Here is a 19,321-nt window from a genome sequence, read left to right on the forward strand (position 1 = left end):
AGTGGCTAATGCCACTCATGCAAAAGAGACAGATTTTCTCTTCCAGGAGCTACATAGCCTTCGACGCCAGATCACTGATGCTCGTGTGTCTCGTCCACATCAGATCCTGGGGCGCTCCTTCACATACATCTTAAGCATTAAGGATAATGCTTAGTTCATGCGTGGGGGACGATTTATTTTCATTGTTATGTTTACCATTATTAGACTTATTCTTTTCCCTTACGCACTTTACTCATTTCCATTATGCACTTTTAAATTATTATTTTTGGGATTATTTTTCATTTCTATGCATTCTTTGATGACTTTCTTTGTTATTTCTCATTTTCACTATCATTATATTTTTATTTTTTCTAACCATTATTAATATGTCCAATTCAAGTTTCAATGTCCAAAATATTTACTCAATCAACACACTCTCAAACAAAAAGGCAAGACCCCATCAAAAAGACCCAAAAACATACCAAAAACACACCCACAACCCAACTACTGAACCGACACCCGTGGACATTCCTCAGAATGTCAATGTTGGAGGTGATACAGATAATCAGTATGACCATATAGAGAGAGAGGCTCTCATACACACCGCTCACCTCACATTCATGTTTCACCTGCACACACCATACCATATTATTCTAACCATTTTGCAGGCACCTTCTCCGGATAACAGTCCCGTGAGGAGTATGATTATGTTATTCTCTGAACTTCCCTGGATGACATTATCTTCCAGTTGCAAGAACGTCATGATGCAGATGTCGAGCGCAATAAGCTACTCAGAGACATACAGAGGCAGCAAACCGAGATGGGGACCCATATCCAGCAGATTAATTACATAGAATGGACCAAACTGAACATGGGGGACCTGATCAAATAGATGGCGGGATTATGGGTAGGGATGGATGGATTACGTGAGTATGTGTAACATGTTGGAGTGGTGCATCCTCAGTATGGGCAAGGCATACATGACGGTCGAGGCCGAGGCCGTTATAGAGCTGAGACATAGGTTCTTTCTCTCATTCTTCACCTTATATTGAAACATTAAGGACAATGTTCGGTTTAAGTGTGGGAGGGGATCTTTACCATTTTTATCATTATTTTTATTGCTTTCTAGTTAGAATTATCATTTTATGTTTCAAGCATTTAGTTAGGATTTTATCAAGGGGGTGAAGCTAAGGATGGTACCCTTCATCCTGAAGGATCTATCCCAACCCTTGTTCATAATAGGGTTTCTCGTCCCGTACAAATACCAATTCCGCAAGACAACTATGTGGATCTAAGCCAACAATATGAGGAGGAAGATCCTAGAGGAATGGTCCAAGAAACTAAACCAGTTACTCACTCTGTTGTCACTATTGGGGAAACAAGAACTAAAGACAAATATAAAGTCCTAAAAGAAAGATTGAAGGTGATTGAATGTTTCAGTATCTTTGGAGTTAATGCCATGGGGATGTGCTTGGTACCAGGCGTTGTTATACCTCCAAAGTTCAAAACTCCTGATTTCAAGAAATACAAGGGTGTTAGTTTCCCTAGGAACCATCTTAGGATGTTTGTCAGAAAAATGGTTGCCTACGCAGCAAATGAGAAACTAATGATGCATAGTTTCCAAGACAGTCTAAGTGGGGCATCCCTAGACTGGTACATGCAGCTGAAAAGAACCCATGTCAAAACATGGGAAGACCTAGCTAATGCTTTCTTAAGGTAATGCAAATATAACCTAGATATAGCTCCCAGTTGCATGTACTTCAGAACCTATCTCAAAATGGCAGTGAATCCTTCAAGGAGTATGCCCAAAGGTGGAGAGAACTGGCTTCCCACGTACAACCTCCACTCTTGGAGAAGGAGTTAGTCGACATGTTTATGGGCACCTTGAAATACCTTTACTACAAAAAGATGATCAGTTTAGTATCTACCAGATTTGCTGACTTGGTAATAATTGGGAAAAAATTGAGAATGGCTTGAAAAACGGTAAGATTGGAAAACGATCCTCGAATCAAAATAATAAAAAATGGTACTCCAATAATAACAATTTGGAGAAAGGTGAGACTAACATGGTCACAGTCGAAAGGAGTTCTCAGGCGCCTTACAATTCTTACATAGCTGCAGTAGTTCCTATCAGTATCCATAATAGGATAGAACACCTTCTCAACAAAATCAACATAATGGGTACGTTCGGAGGGATCAGCAAATACCACAGAAGGAATTTGACCCCATACCTACAACATATACCCAGGTCTTGCCATACTTAATTCAAAAGGGATTGGTAGAGATTAAACCTCTAGCACCTCCGCCAAATCCGCCTCCCCGGGGTTATGATGCTAACGACAGGTGTGACTTCCATGACGGGTCATCAGGACATACTAAGTGTTTGGCACTCAAGTTAAAGGTACAAGAATTATTGGATCATAAGATTATCTCTTTTGCTCCAGAGGGTCCAAATGTGAAGGGAAATCCAATGTTAGGACACATTGGTCCAACTATCAATGTGGTAGAAGGACTAGACAATACCATTCTGACCCAAAAGATAGACCAAGTGAAGACTCCCATATCAAAAATACGTGAAAAATTGATCGGTTACAAGGCATTCAAAGAGTTACATGCTAACTGTAAAATTTGCCTCTTTAATCCAGACACACATGGAAAGATGAAAGAGTGTCTTCAACAAATGATGAATGAAGGTTTGGTTCAAATCGGGTATATCAGGAAGTTAGAAGATGTATCATTCATATAGTCTCAAGGGAACATACCTTTTGAGATCCCTTACCAGCAAATGGAAGCTCCCGCACTGTTTCAAATATTGTTTCCAGCATCTTCCCAAACATCGATGCAAATACCAGTTCTAATTCCATCTCAAGTTCCATTTCAAATACCAGTAATGTCAAAATACCCTATTGTCTTCCATGTTCCTGCACCGTTCCCATTCGAAAGCACTAAGTAAGTACCTTGGAATTATAACTCTACAACATATGTAGGAGACAGACCTATAATGCTAGAACCAGCGATCACTAATATTGATGGAATTGGGGGAATGATATGGAGCGTTAGAGTGTTTGCTCCTGAGCTACAATCAAAATAAAAGACACCTAAAAGTTCAAAAGAGAAGGAAACTGAATCTTCTAGGAAGACCATACCTCAAGGAGAAGCCGATGAATTCTTAGGTTGATTAAAAAGAGAAACCACAAGGTGGTAGACCAATTAAGCCAGACACCATCCAAAATATCCATACTATCTCTATTGATAAGCTCTGAAGCCCATAGAGAATCCTCGTTGAAAATATTAAATGAAGTCCATGTTACTCAAGACATAACGGTAAATCAATTCGATGATGTGGTGGCTAATATCACCGCTAGTAGATGTTTGGGGTTTAACAATGATGAATTATCACCAGAGAGACATGCTCATAATAAAGCTTTACACATATCCGTAAAACGCCAAGATAGTCTCCTATATAGGGTATTGGTGGACACGAGATCATCTCTAAATGTCATGCCTAAAAATACTTTGGGAAAGTTGAACAATGTAAGAACTTCCACGAAAGCTAGTATTTTGGTGGTTAAGGCTTTTGATGGTTCGCAGAGGATGGTAATTGGAGAAGTTGATTTACCAATAACTGTGGGACCTCATACCTTTATGGTCACTTTTCAAGTAATGGACATAAACCCATTCTATAGTTGTCTCATAGGACAACCTTGGATCCATGCCACGTGAGTTGTAACTTCAACCTTACACCAGAGGTTGAAATTCATAATTGATGATAAGTTAATAATCATCGAAGGGAAGGAGGATATGTTCGTTAGCAACCTTTCATCCTTCAGATACATAGAAGCGAATGGAGAAAAATTGTAAATACCTTTTCAATCCTTAAAGATTGCAGCAGTCAATCGAAGAAAAGAAAAATCAATATCCCCATTGGAAAAGATGTCAAAATTTATCAAGGGTAGAGACACCCAGGGCTAGGGCAAGCTGTTGGAGATACCAGAGAAAAAGGATCGGATTGGGATGGGTTACAAACCATCTAATGAAGGATTTCAAAAGACATACCAGAAGAAGCTTTGTACACTTCAAGAAACATTCCACGGTGCGGGATATATGGATGAAGATCAAGTGGCTGCGGTTGAAGAAGAAGAAAAATGGATACCCAACTTGGTGTGTCACCGTTCACCAAATATACCTCTCAACAATTGGAAGGCCATCGAGATCCCGGAGATGATTTCCAATTAGAAGTAATTTAATGTTTTTTATAATAAGTCCTTTGCTATGCCCAAGGAAAATGGACAAGCTTTGTAGGGCCCCTTTCGTTTCAACTACTTACATATGAATAAAGTTGCATCTTTGTTTTCAATCAAGATCCTTTCTTTCATTTTAAATCTTCTTTTCAAAAATGGAAATACCCTTCCATACTCTTTCATTTCTATCAAATCATCCAAAAAATAATAATATATAAAAATCTTCCTCATGTAGATTAGTGAATGAACCTATTGAAAATCACACTGCTATAACCCCTTATAACTTTGAAGTCCCAATTAACCAAGCGGAAGAAGGTGATGAGAAAGGTTGTGAACAGCCAGAAGAGTTAGCAGGACTGCTGAAGCGAGAAGACAAATAAATTCAACCTAATCAGGAACTAGTGGATATGATCAATCTAGGGACTAAAGAAAACAAGAAGGAGGTTAAGGTCGACACTTCCTTGAAAGATGAAGTCAAGAAAAGGTTGATCGAGCTCTTACATGAATACTCATATGTGTTTGCTTGGTCATACCAGGATATGACAGGGTTAGACACAGACATTGTCGTACACAAACTATCGCTCAAACTTGAATGTTCGTCAATTAAGCAAAAATTGAGAAGAACTAGGCCATACATGTCTCTCAAAATCAAGGAAGATGTCAGAAAATAACTCGATGTTGGGTTCTTAGTTGTTGCAAAATATCCAGAGTGGGTGGCTAACATTGTTCTCGTTCCAAAGAAAGACGACAAAGTCAAAATGTGTGTAGATTATCGAGATTTGAATAGAGCCAGTCCTACAACTTTCCACTACCACACGTCGATGTACTGGTAGATAGCATCACACAATTCTCACTCTTCTCCTTCATGGATGGATTCTATGGTTATAACCAGATAAATATGGATCTTGCATACATAGAGAAAACCATGTTTATCACTCCATGGGGCATCTTTTGTTATAAGGTAATGCCTTTCGGATTGAAAATTTTTGGGGCAACATATCAAAGGGCCAAGGTAACTCTATTACACGATATGATCCATAAAGAAATAGAGGTATATATTAACGATATGATTGTTAAATCACAAGCCAAAGAGGATCACATAATCAACCAACACAAACTATTTGATCGTCTAAGAAAGTTCAAGTTACGTCTGAATCCAGTGAAATGTACTTTTGGAGTTAGATTAGGAAAGTTATTACGATTCATAGTCATCCAGAGGGGAATTGAAGTCGGTTCCGATAAAGTGAAAGCTATCAAAGAGATGCCAACTCCATGGAAGGAAAAAGAGGTCTGAGGATTTATGGTGGACTTAACTACATTGCTAGGTTCATCTCACATCTTACGGCTACGTGTGAATCGGTCTTCAAGTTTCTCAGGAAAAATTGAGCCATTGAGTGGAATGAAGGTTGTCAAAAGGCCTTTGACAAAATCAAAGAATATCTACAAGAGCCACCTATCTTGGTACCACCAGTCCCTGGGAGACCACTTATAATGTACCTAACAGTACTTGACAACTCTGTGGGATGTGTATTGGGGCAACAAGATGAGACCAGAAGAAAGGAACACACCATTTATTACCTAAGCAAGAAGTTTACCGATTATGAATCCCGATATTCACTCTTGGAGAAGACTTGTTGTGCCCTAGTTTGGGCTGCTCGGCGGCTCAGACAATATATGGTGTGTCATATTACTCTATTGATATCCCGAATGGATCCTATCAAGTATATCTTCGAGAGGCCTGCAGTAACTAGGAGGATAGCCGGATGGAAAATGTTACTAACAGAATACGACATCCAGTATGTCACATAAAAAGCCATAAAAGGGAGTGTGCTAGCGGATTATCTCACTCATCAGCCAACAGAAGATTACCACCCTATACAGTTTGACTTTCTTGACGAAGATATTATGGGAATAAGGGATTGCGAGACCCCAGGTCCCGATGAAGGACCTGAACCGGGATCATGATAGAAATTGGTATTCGATGGTGCCTCAAACGCAACCGGACATGGAATTGGAGTCGTCATAACCTCCCCTACGGGGTACCATATTCCATTCACGGCTAGGTTATGCTTTACTTGTACAAATAACATGGAAGAATATGAGGTGTGTATCCTAGGGATTAACGAATCCATCAACTTAAGAATCAAGATCCTAGAAGTATATGGAGACTCAACTCTTGTCATCAATCAAATCAAGGGAGAGTGGGGGACCATAATGCTAAGCTTATCTGGTACCGAGACCACGTCCGGAAGTTGATCACTTACTTTGACGAGGTTACCTTCCAATATATTCCTCGGGAGGAGAATCAACTAGCGGATGCCTTGGCCACTCTATCATCCATATTCAAGGTCAAGTGGCACAACAAAGCACCATCTATAAGAATTCACCGTTTGGATGAGCATGCCTATTGCGTAGCCGTAGAGGTAGAAGTGGATAATAAACCTTGGTTTCATGATGTCAAACAATTTCTTCAGAAACAGGAATATCCTGAAAATGCCTCGAGTGGGGATAAGAAGACACTTAGAAGATGGGCTTCCAAATTATTCCTTAATGAGGAGGTGCTTTATAAGAGGAATCATGACATGGTCTTGGTCATATGCTTGGACGGGTATGAGAAATACATGCTTATCAAATAAATTCACGAAGGATCCTATGGCACCCATGCCAATGGGCATTCCATGGCTAAAATTCTCTGGGCGGGATATTACTGGTTGACTATGGAGACCGACTGTTTCAAATACGTCAAGAAGTGTCACAAGTGCCAAATTTATGCAGATAAGGTACATGTACCACCTACTCCCTTAAATGTACTGACTTCTCCATGGTTGTTCTCCATGTGGGGTATAGACATAATCGGGATGATTGAGCCCAAAGCAGTGAATGGACACCGATTCATTCTGGTTGCTATCGATTACTTCACCAAGTGGGTAGAAGCTACTTCTTACGCCAATGTGACAAGACAAGTGATCGCACGATTCATCAAGAAAGAGATCATTTGTTGACACGGGGTTCCTAACAAGATTATCATGGATAATGGGTTGAATCTAAATAATAAAGTGATGGATGAGTTATGCGAGAGTTTTAAAATTGAACACCATAAATCATCACCCTATCGACCAAAGATGAATGACGCAGTAGAAATGGCTAATAAGAATATCAAAAAGATTATCCAGAAGATGGTGAAAACCAATAAAGACTGGCATGAGATGCTCCATTTTGTACTACAGGGATACAGAACTTCCGTCCGCACCTCAACATGAGAAACTCCTATGGTATATGGTACTGAAGTCGTACTCCCTATCGATGTTGAAATACCGTCTTTAAGAGTCATGATGGAGACCAAATTAGACGAGGCAGAATGGGTACAAACCAGGTTCAATCAATTAAACCTCATAGAAGCGAAGTGCATGGTTGCGCTGTGTCACAAGCAACTATATCAGTGAAGGCTCAAGAAAGAATTCAACAAGAAAGTTCGTCCTCGGCTCTTCGAAGAAGGTGATCTAGTGCTCAGGAAAATCCTACCCATCCATAAAGATTCCCATGGAAAATGGACCCCGAAATACGAGGGATCATATGTCGCGAAGAAGGCCTTCTCTGGCGGAGCTCTGATTCTCACAACCATGGATGGAGCCGAGTTACCACGACCTATAAACACAGATGCAATCAAGAAATACTATACATATAAAAAGAGGATAAAAAACCCGCTAAGTCGAAAATCCTAAAAGGCGACTTAGGCAAAACGTGGAGCATAATAAAAAGATTTCAAGATAAAATGCAGGGTCCATAAATCAACACTCACGATCTAACTAGTATGAAAGTTTCTTCCTTTTCAAAAAAAGGCATATTGCATATTCTCAGATATCAAGAACATCAAGACAAGTTCCATAACGAAATCTCAAGGGGTCAGGGAGTCAAAATGTCACGAAAACATCGGTTCCCACAAAGTCATGCATCACATACACATATCATAAAAGATGCGTTAGCCCGAACACCGCATCATGCATAAGACATACATTAATTCAAAACATGCATGTCCATAAGCATGCATGCATAATACATGGCATATGATTTATGGCCACTCATAAAGGTTCAATCCCCAGCTATACCAATACATTTCCCCGAGCGGGAACACTTATTGGCCTTCCCCAGTAAGTAGCGATCCCAAAAACACCTTTTTAGTAAAGAACTTCCCCATCAAGCTCATTCACGGTGAGTTTTTCAGAGTCTATCCAATTGGCGATCATCCCAAAATGGTCGTTGTTAACTAGTGAACATGGTTTCACCTCTCACATCCCTAGCTTATCAACCTATCTCACATACGTGATACGTTCCATCAAGAACACCAGGGATTATATCAAGGGATTTTATCAAGGGTTTGCATCAAGGGAATTTATCATAAGGGTCCATCAAGGGTATCATGGGGTTCTAAAAATCTTTTTTTTAGCGAGGGGTTTCACCAGGGGTTTTGTCAAAGGAATTTCATCGGGATTACATCAAGATTTTCTTCACCAACATAAGGGATTATATCAAAGGATTGCACCAATGGGTTTCATCAAATGATTCTATCAAGGGCATTCTACCGTAAGTCGATCAAGGGGTTATATAGGAATTTTATCAAGGGATTCATCCAGATCAAGGGGGTTTCATCATAATTTTATAGAGGGTTTACCACATGATTTCATCAGGTTTTTGTCATAAGAGCTTCTATCATGAGAAGACTGAGAAGCCAACAGAGTGTCATGGATCGTCCAATCTTCGATCATCCTAGAGATCTACTAACTTCGCGGTCAAAATTAGGGCTCACTCTTTATATTTAACCACCCCCTTGGAGAAGATGAAGGCTCATCATCATCATCATCTCAGTCTGGAGTTGATTAAATAGGGTCATCTATCGTAACCCAAATTTTGACCATCTAATCTTTCTAGTTTCACCAGGTCAACCCCAATAACCAAAAGTCAAAGGGGGACCTTTGTGACTTTTTATGAGAATATTTAGTTTTATATTTGTTCGTTTAGGATTAAATCAGGTTTTAAGGATAACATTAGGGTTAAGATTGAACTCGATTATTGATAAGTGTTTAAATATTAATTGAATTTATTTTGATATTAGAAAATTCTTTTAGAATATTAAGTTGTTTTAGATGGGCTTGGGTTGATGTTGATATTTTAATTGGATCTTTTTAAAATTAATCAGTTTTGATCAATTTCTAAGTTATTCAAATTTAATAACTATATTTTTTAAGTTATTAGTTATTAACATTATTATTTATTAACATTATTATTATTATTATCAACATTATTATTTACTAGAATATTAACATTATTATTGTTATTATCAACATTATTATTTATTAGTTGTTATAATTATTTCTGATTATTTAACATTATTAATTAATGAATATTAGAATTAATATTTAATTAGGTTTTATTCTTTTTATTTTTTTTATTATCTTGGGGTATTATTATTGGGCTTTATTTACGTATGTTATTTGAACTAGCCCAAATCGAGCCCTTTCCATGTGGGTCAAGTATGGCCCAATCTAACTGGGTCACGTGTGGCCCAAATCCATCCCCCAACTGGGTCAGGATAATGACCCGAATCCGAGTTCATCATCTTCAATCTCTAAACCCTAAGGCACGTAGAATTGAAAATAGAAACAATTAAAAAAACTGCAATTTTCAATTCCATCCAAACTTTCAACTTACATTGAAATCACGAATCAAATATGGACCAAATACATCACATTGCTGTTACAATTCAAACCTAATTTCTATTTCTAAACAAAATCAAAATTACAATCAAATCTAACTCAATCAGATCCCAATCAAATCTAAACTTCCTAAATCAGATAATCTAATTAAGTTCTAAACCTAAAAAATTAATCTATATAAACCTATTTCTAAAACACGAAAAGAAAAAAAACAACTCTAAGAAAGGAATCTTCATTGCTGCAAACCAAACCCGCACATAAAGCTTAAATTAATTTGAGATTTAGGGTTTCACATTGAAACCCTAATTCTTCTAAGTTAGACCCCAACTTTTGTACCTCACATCAAAAAACAGAAAGAAGAGGTTAAAGGGAGAAGAAGAGATAGTCAGATCGGAAAAGAAAAGCAAGGAGTCAAAATTTACCTCTTAACCAGAATAATTCTCCATTCAGAAGGTTGGTTGTGAGCTCTTGAGTACTTTGTTTACTTGTTTCGTATGCATATCAATGTTTTTGCAGGAATATGTTTGCGTTGAATTGTGAAATATGGGGGTTGTTATTGTTCGATTTATGTTCAAAAAGGGTAAATCGGTGGTTCAAGGTTTGATATAGGGAAAATTAGGGATTTATGGGCAGCAACTAGGGTTAGGGTTCTTCGTAGGTTAGGGTTCTTAAGGTTCATGATAAAGCCAAGTTAGGGTTCCTAGGGATGGAGGTTAGCATTCTTTAGTTTGGGGTTTCTGGATTGAAGATTTAATTAGGGTTCATCATATGAACCCTAGGGTTCATTCGGGGAACCCGTGTATAAAGGTAAGTGTAGTTTTTTGGGGAAAGGGTTTGAAGGTTTGAAGGTTCCGGTTGAAGATCAACCGGAAACCTGGGTTTGAGGGTGGTTCTGGGAGGTCAGAGAAGTGTTCGGGGTGGTCGGAGAAGTTATAGAGATCCCAGGGTGAAGAGAGAGAAAGTAAAGGAGAAAATACGAGTTTATAAAGGGAGTGCATTCATATACCTCCATCATAATCTCTCGGATTCGTGCCAAGTGGCGCTCCAACGAGATTTAGATCGGTTGACCACCCTGGTCTACCAAGGATCATGTATATGCATATACATTGTGTTCCTCTATTTACCTTAAATCTAGATCTCTTAACCTGCGTACTTTGACCAGTCAACCTGATCAAAGACAGGTGTTACGCATCACCATCCCCCCTCAGGTCATGATCAGATGGTGCAGAGAGAGTCAACATTTGACTCTCCCTCACCATAGACTTTGTCTCATGAATGGGCCTTAGAGTCTTGGTGGACTCTTCCCCTTATTTTTCACACCCCTTCCTAATATCACATTACTAACCCAGTGTAAAATACACCCCCCTCATTTTATTAATTTTTAGTTAATTATTTATTAATTAGGATCTATCTATTTAATATTTAAGATTAATTCAAATAAAAATTAGTTTTTTTTATTTATTCATGATATTTATTTATTTATTTTTAATTAATTATAATAGTAATATTTTAATTAATTATGGTTATATCATTATTAGGGTTAATTAAATCAGGAATTATGGGATATGATCGAGGATAATTATTAGGGTTTTAAGGGACCTAAAAATGGGACAAATGGGGATAAGGGGATATGTCTTATGACATCTAATTTAATTACCTTTAATCGAATTTATTTTATAATATATTATTATATCATATTTATATTTTTCTATTAATTAAATTAAATAATATTTTCAACTCTAATGGAATAAAGACATTGGATACAATTTGAGATAAAACTAAGGGGTTATCAAAGGCTAAATCGGGATTAAAATCGGGATAAATGGGTAATGTCTAACACATAATTATGATTCCTAATCTATTTTCTTAAATAAATTAAAACAATATTTTTGCAAGAGATAAAAGGATAAAATCAATTCAAATTCACTTCAAACCGTAAGACTTCTACCCTAGTGTATTGAGACATTTTCTAAAATCACTTCTCCGCCTCCAATGCGTGAGAACTTTCAAGGGATAAAAATAACCAACCAACCAATCTTTTTCAAAAAGAACTATGGTACTCGGATCCTTCGCCTAATGCGGAGGTGCGTAGGCATAAGTTGTAAATTCTAGCGAGTACAATTATGAAAAACCTTTTTGGGTCTCTCGTCCATTTAAATATAATACCTTATGTAAATAAATAAATAATCAAATGATCAATCAAGTAATCAAGCAAATACATTAGGAACGCACATTAGCCCTAGAATTGTAGGAGGATCCCATTGAATACAATGGAGGTAAAGGGTGCCTAACACCTTTCCCTTACTTAACCGACTTCCGAACCTAGTCTCTCCCCTTAACTATTAGGTTTTATCATTATTTCTCTGTTCCTTATGAACGAATAAAGGATGGTGGCGACTATTAGGCTCTGGTGAAGTAACATGAATGAATGCCTAAAAGGTTATGTTTGATGAGTGTTGTACTTTGTTGTTGTTTATTGATGTTGTAACATCGATTAATTGTTGTATATGATGAATAATTTTGTGCATACATGGTGAGATGTGTATATGGTGATTCTTTTGGTGAACCTTTTTGTGATAATGCATGTTGTTGAGAGTCATGCATCGCGGTGTAAGAGCTTCAATCCAGTTTTGGCATGCTATGTTCCGGTGGTATGGATCGGGAGTGAGTAGCCGGTTCGATGTGGAAATTGGTGAAATGTTACCTATGGTGATGGTAACAAACTTTGGTGTGTTATGGTCCTATGGTGGAGATCGGGAACGAGTAGCTAATTTCAGGTGGGAACCAGTGAAGCGTTTACCTATGATGATGGTAACGATTTGGTGTGCTCTTGTCCTATGGTGGGGATTAGGAGCGAGATGAACCTGAATGTTCCTGAATGATATCACATGCATAATGAGTCAGTTGTGGAGTATATTTGTATATATGATTGTATATGTTATTAATTATTCATGATGTTTATGATTAGAATTAATTATGTAATTATTGTCATGAATTGTATGTGAGAATATGTTGTTGATGGTTGTGTAATAAATGTGTGTTTCATGTGTACTCTCTACCTTAGCATTCTTTACACTTTTTATATTGATTTGTTGTTTCTCACCCCTTTTGCTTTGATATTGTCCACCATAGACATTTTGTAGATACTCAGAAGTAGAGTTTGTTACTGTAAGTGGAAATTAGTTCTTGGAGTTATTTATTTAGTTTCATTGTTATTTTAGAAGTCTTACTCTGATCCTGTAACATCGGGGTTGAGAATGTTTGTTTGCTTATTATGTTTGTTGGAGTTTATTTGTTTATTCAGTTTATCTTGGAGTTATTCAAAGAGTTGAATATGACAACTTTTTACTTTGAAAACAATTTCTTTTGATTTGAAGATTAAGACTAAAAGTCTAACTTGCAATGTTTTGTTATTTGAAATAAATCGATACTGTCACAATGATGTCCTAAGTGAAGGTGAGCGTGTGATGACAGGTGTTATATGACGTTAATATTTTCCGCTGTGTGTTTTTTAAATGTTGGATTTCTTAAAGGTTTTGTTGGTGGTGACACCTTAGATTGGTATGTAAAGCTTAATATATAAGTTTTCGGATTTAGGGTGTTACAATCAACAACATTAATGAGAATCTTAGCATTGTCATAAATCAAGACTTTGATTTGTTGTTCATGTTGCTTAACCATAGAAAAAATATTGTTGATGTTAGATAAAGGATTCATCAACCAAACCTGAGAGCGAACTATATCAAACGAGTCATTCAAGCCAGTAAGAAATCGAATTGAGTGTGTAACTTCATGTTGTTACTTAAAATTACTCAAGCATGTGTTGCATGCATAATGATGCAGACACAAGCATATAAGAGTAGGAAAGTAAGCTTCAAGTTCTTTCCAAAGAACCTTCAAAGCTGTAAAATAATCATAAACCAATAGTGAATCATGCTTCAAAGCAAAGATTTCACATTGTAATTCAGAGATATGAATGTAATCACCTGGTGAAAAATCCTTGAGTTTATTCCATACATCAATGGAGTTTTCAAGAAAGATGATACTTTGTGCCATGGATTCTTCAACTGAGTTCATAATCCATGTGTGTACTAACATGTTGCAGCGATTCCAAGCTTTAAAACATGGATTAAATTCCTCTGAAACTAGAATGGAACCATCAACAAAATCAAATTTGTTCTTTTCTCCTAGAGCTCGTCGCATGGATCTCGCCAATGCATGATAATTCGAATGTGTTAACACTGGTTTAACATAAACATAAGAAGGTTCACATGAAGGATGAACATGGTACACATTTCCAGTTTGCTGTGGAAGATCTTGAATCAGAGCACCAACGACGATGTTGCCGCCTATATTGGCACCACCACAAAACATTGGAAGAAAATGATGCGTAGCAGAGCTCAAAAGAGCCCTGATACCATGTTAAGAAATACGGTTAGGCCCAACTCACCCATATAAAACCGAATTTTATGGTGGGAATTGCCCCTACTTATAAGGACATGTTCATGTCATATATTATTCGATGTGGTACTCTTAACACCCCAACTCACGCCCAAGACTGGACATTTCGAGCATGAAAATAAATGGTGGATGAACCGATAACAGAATTCTAATAGTAGGTGGCCACTAGATCTTAAACCAAGCTCTTATACCATCATGAAATTTTCACAAATCATGATAAATATGAATGAAAACAGAGAAAAGAGATAGATGGAAGCAAATTTTCATTCATTCACTAAATCAAGTTAATTACAAGCACTGGTTATATAGAAGTTTATAATCGGATAACCTCTAACTAAGTCTAACCTCTAGCAAATTATTTAAGGAATAAGTTTCTCAATGTTGTCATACAAGAAAATAATTAATTAATTGATTTTTACTCTGGTTGACAACATTGAGAAATTATTCCCAAATATAACAATGGATTGTAAGAGATGGATTCAACAACAACACCATTTTGTGGATAAATTATAGAATAGAAAAATATTTTGTTTAAGATTGATAAAATTAATCTCTTTAATGAATGAATGTAACAACGACGACAACAACAATAAGTTTATTGCTATTGGTGGTGCAACTTCACAACTTCACCACTAGCATCTTTTGTTTTAGTTTATGGCTATTGGTGGTTCAACTTCACAACATCTTAAAATATCCCCTCTTATTTTAATAAAACAAGTATGTATAATAATTAGAATACGAGGGAGTAGTTTTTTATGTTTGAGAAAGTTGAAGAGATTTTAGTTGACGTGTGTGGCTTTGGGAAATAGCAGCATTTAACTATCCTACAAGCAACATAATTGCGTGCATAATGCAATTAATACATGAAATATGAAGAGGCACATTCAAAAACTGAAGCAGCCAAACGGTTGCTAAGGTCTGATTAATATTGTTCCATTTTTTAATTTTAATATATAAAGAATGGGAAATGAGTGGGAGTTTTAAAGTTTGCTGCTATGGCTTTTCAACAACCAGGAGCAGAGTCTAAAACGATTCCACTGAAAATATTGGTGGACAAACAAAGAAACAAAGTTGTTTTTGTGGAAACAACTAAAGATTTTGTTGACACCCTTTTCAGCTTCCTTTCTCTTCCTCTTGCTACCATTGTTCGTCTTTTAGAAACAAATAACAATGGCAAACAACAATCAGAGTCTTCACCATTCCTTGAAAACATAAAAAATCTCTACCAATCTGTCCAAAACCTCGACTCAGACGATGTTTGGAACAACCCTGTCTGCAAACAAATATTGTTGCGTCCCAGAAATCCATGTGAATCTCTTTGCATGAAACTGTTTATGGATATCGAAGAAACTGAACTATCAACTAAGTTTTTTGTTTGCGATTCTTGTAACAAGTTTACTACTTTTCCAAATATTCGTTGTACATGTGGAAAATCCCCTAATAAAAAGCCTCGGAATTTGGATATTCAGACTCGGAAGAGTGCTCAAGATGGTGTATTTGTTAGAGATAAAGGATCAATGTTTCTGATTTCTGATGATTTGAAGGTTGTGTCGAGTTCCATGTTGAGCTCCTTAGAGATGTTGATCAAATTGGGCTGTTCAGACTTGACTCAATTAGAGGAAATCACACACAACATTGGCAAGCATGAGGTAATTAATGGTGTCATGTTGGTTTTAGTTTAATGTGTATCTATCTCACAATTCACAATCCCCATTACATTGCTTTTTTTTTTTCGACAATATTATTCTTACCATGTCTGTTTTAACATTTTGTATAGATATTAAACCTTCTCAAGTATACTCTAATCTCTGATGAGCCTCTCACAAATACAATCTTGGCAAGTAGCTCCAAAAACAAAGATATCCCGCCTAACCAATTTGCATCGACAGTTAGAGTGACTCCTTTAGCTAATGACATCACCCGGAAAATAGATGTGAAAGTAATGCAAAGTAAATCTCAGAAAAATATAATCTATGCCGAAACCAATGGAGATTTTGTTGACTTCATTTTTAGCTTTCTTACAATGCCATTAGGGTCCATTGTAAAACGTTTGGGAGTTAACTCTTTTTCTGGATGTGTTGGTAATTTGTACGAGAGTATGATGAGTTTTGATCCCACTTCAGTGTTACTTAATCCTGGCATTGTACAACAATTTAGGTGTCCCAACTATCCTCTCAAAATTCCCCATGTATTTCCACTTCCCACTACATATTATTATGGTATGCAAGACAAGGGATATTACTATGAATATAGAGGATTGATTTCTAAGTCACGGGAATCTATTAATCGCCCAACATCGTTGATTTCACTTGACCTCGACATTTTAAAATACGGTGTTGTGGGATTTGTGAAGAAAGATTCATTATATGGTGTTGGAGACGATCTAAAAGTAAAACCCTTTTCTGCTAATTTTTGCTTTTCGTATCTGAAAGAATTGAATCTTTCTCTTGATGATCTTGAAGTGAAGGTGATAAGCATCGGCGAAGTCGAGGTAATGTGGCTATTAAATCATTGCTAATTTGTTCTTTTTCTTTTCTTTTGTTATTTTAACAATTTTTATATTCCCTTGACTTGTCAATTGTGGTGCAGGCTTTGAGCCTCCTTGGAGTTTGTGTGACATCAAACTTTACCTTGACTAGTGGACTCAAACACTTCTTGAATGTCCCAAAACAAGAATCAACTTTGACATGAGCAACCTAGTAGGTTAATTTGATTATTTTTCGAATGAGGCTGAGTTATCAATTGGTTGTAGTTTCACTTTTTTTTAATATTAACTAGAATATCTTGGACCTCGGTTTCTAATATTAGTAATTTGTTGGTTTTTTATGTTACTGGATTGTAGTTTTTTCTATTGGTTTTGATATACCAGTTCTATTACTTTATAGTTTGTTCTCCAAATTCTATCTTGTTCAATGTTATATACTGCAAACTATTTTTTCTGTAACCAGTTAGGTCTTATGGAAGCCAAAAAATCCTTATTAATACAGTGTGTTAAAAATGGCCATTGATTATGGTTTCTCATATTCTCAAAGCCATCCATATGAATCAACTTGAATTTTTTATGGCATTTCTTTGTAAGAATGCTTACTAATCATGCACCTTATTCTTCGCTTTATGTCTATCACCCATTATTTCTATCCCTCGGAAAAAACAAGCGTATATGAATCAATAATTTTACACAATCTGGTGCCAAATGCAAACTTATTTATTTTAAATTTTAAAACAACTAAAAAAAGAAATGATATCAGAAAGTTAGAAGTTCTTCTAAGAAGAAAATAATATCATATTTAACGAATATTTAATGATGGAGTTTTTATTTAGTGTATAATTATGCATGTTTAATAGGGTTCTTTGAAGATCTATGATGATTGCTCTAAATTCAAGCATCAATATTTTTCTTTTATTTTTTAATTTAAAATTATTAACATATTATTACGGTTGTTCTAAGCAACCTTGGTGATATCTTTTATATTTCATGGATTTGAATCTTAGCATTGATAAATTTGTGATTTATTCTGTATTCTAGTTGGGTTTTTCACTTTTATTTATTTTTAAATAAAAAATAAAAAATAAAAGTGATATCACCACGTTTGTTATATTAGTTGCGTCTTTCATTTTTATTTATTTTTAAATAAAAAATAAAAGTGATATCTCAATGGCTATTTAACCCATCGTTGTGATGTAATTTTGATTTTTTTAATTTTTAATTGTTTAAAACCTGATTTTTTAAAATAAAATTCCATTAAATAAACCATATATCGTGGTGGAAGTAACATGTCTCTTCAGTAGCCATTTTATCATTTCCATCACTCAAGAGCATCTTCATCGTTCATTAACGAAATCTAACCCTTATCAACCAATTGCTTCTTCATAGTTCAACCAACTACATTCATCGTTTATTAACGGAGCCTTTGTTGGTGTAAGCCCTAGAGGCCAATACTTTTGGTACTTGTATCGAATTATTTATTAATAATAAAAGATTTTTTCTTTATTATGTTTGTTTAATAAAGTCCCTAGAATAGCTAGTCCGTTTAATGTATCAAGTGTGACTTAATCATGAGATCACATTAAACATAAGGGCACTATTCTTAAAGTATCTGTAGTCGAGCTTTGTTGTGAAGTGGGATAACATTAAAGCATGAAGACTGTTATGTATGTAGACTGATGATCACATCTCATGGATCATGGATAAGGAGTTATCAAGTCTTAAACATAGATATGAATATTAAGAGTAATATTTATATTGGATTGACCCGCTATGAGAATACTATATAGAATATTATGCAAAGTGTCATAACTTATTCTCATGGTGATAATGGTGTATACCACCCTTCAACCTAAAACCACTATGGACCCTAGATGTAGAGTCGAGTGTCTTGTTGCTGATCAAACGTTGTCCGTAACTGGATGACCATAAAGACGGTTGATGCGTACTCCACGAAGCATGCTAAGGGACATGAGCGACCTAGATGGAATTTGCCTATCCTGCGTAATAGGATAAATGTTTATGGGCCCAATATTGAACTGGACAAGGATGACACGGTCTATGCCTTGTGTTCAATATAGACATAAGGGCAAAAGGGTAATTATACACATAAGTATTATCACAGAAGGATTTGTCAGATCACATGACATTTTCGTGTCTTGGGTAGCAGTGATGTGTTGCTAGATACCGCTTACTGTTTATTATGTTAAATGCGTGATTTAATATAATTGTCAATGTCGCAAAAACCTACAGGGTCACACACAAAAGGACGGATTGATGAGAGATAGAATAACTAAGAAACACCGTAAGGTACGGTGCACTTGAGTGAATTGTAGAACATCGTAAGGTACAGTGTACTTAAGTAGAATACAAAATATGGTAAGGTACCACGCGCTTAAGTGATTTTGGCATATTATAAGATATGGGCCACATACACTTAAGTG

General features: G+C 36.2%; 1 protein-coding gene and 1 long non-coding RNA gene across 2 annotated transcripts; one reads left to right on the plus strand and one right to left on the minus strand.

The window, feature by feature from the left end:
* Nucleotides 1-9,881: 9,881 nt before the first annotated feature.
* On the minus strand, nucleotides 9,882-10,960 carry LOC127101506 (uncharacterized). The gene is made up of 2 exons (XR_007794649.1): nucleotides 10,354-10,960; nucleotides 9,882-10,267 (listed from the first exon to the last, which is right to left on the minus strand). It is a non-coding gene; the product is annotated as an uncharacterized LOC127101506 (long non-coding RNA).
* A 4,427-nt stretch (nucleotides 10,961-15,387) lies between these two features.
* Nucleotides 15,388-17,083, plus strand: LOC127104815 (uncharacterized). The gene is made up of 3 exons (XM_051041969.1): nucleotides 15,388-16,041; nucleotides 16,170-16,883; nucleotides 16,982-17,083. The coding sequence occupies exons 1-3, from the start codon at nucleotides 15,388-15,390 to the stop codon at nucleotides 17,081-17,083; spliced, it is 1,470 nt and encodes a 489-aa protein (XP_050897926.1).
* Nucleotides 17,084-19,321: the final 2,238 nt, after the last annotated feature.

Source organism: Lathyrus oleraceus, chromosome 7, assembly GCF_024323335.1.
Source record: "Lathyrus oleraceus cultivar Zhongwan6 chromosome 7, CAAS_Psat_ZW6_1.0, whole genome shotgun sequence".
In the NCBI taxonomy this organism is placed as follows: domain Eukaryota; kingdom Viridiplantae; phylum Streptophyta; class Magnoliopsida; order Fabales; family Fabaceae; genus Lathyrus; species Lathyrus oleraceus.

Coding starts and splice junctions, on each gene's coding strand:
- LOC127104815 (XM_051041969.1), top strand. CDS start 15,388: ATGGCTTTTCAACAACCAGGAGCAGAGTCTAAAACGATTCCACTGAAA. Junction 16,042..16,169: donor ACAACATTGGCAAGCATGAG/GTAATTAATGGT, acceptor CATTTTGTATAG/ATATTAAACCTTCTCAAGTA. Junction 16,884..16,981: donor TAAGCATCGGCGAAGTCGAG/GTAATGTGGCTA, acceptor ATTGTGGTGCAG/GCTTTGAGCCTCCTTGGAGT.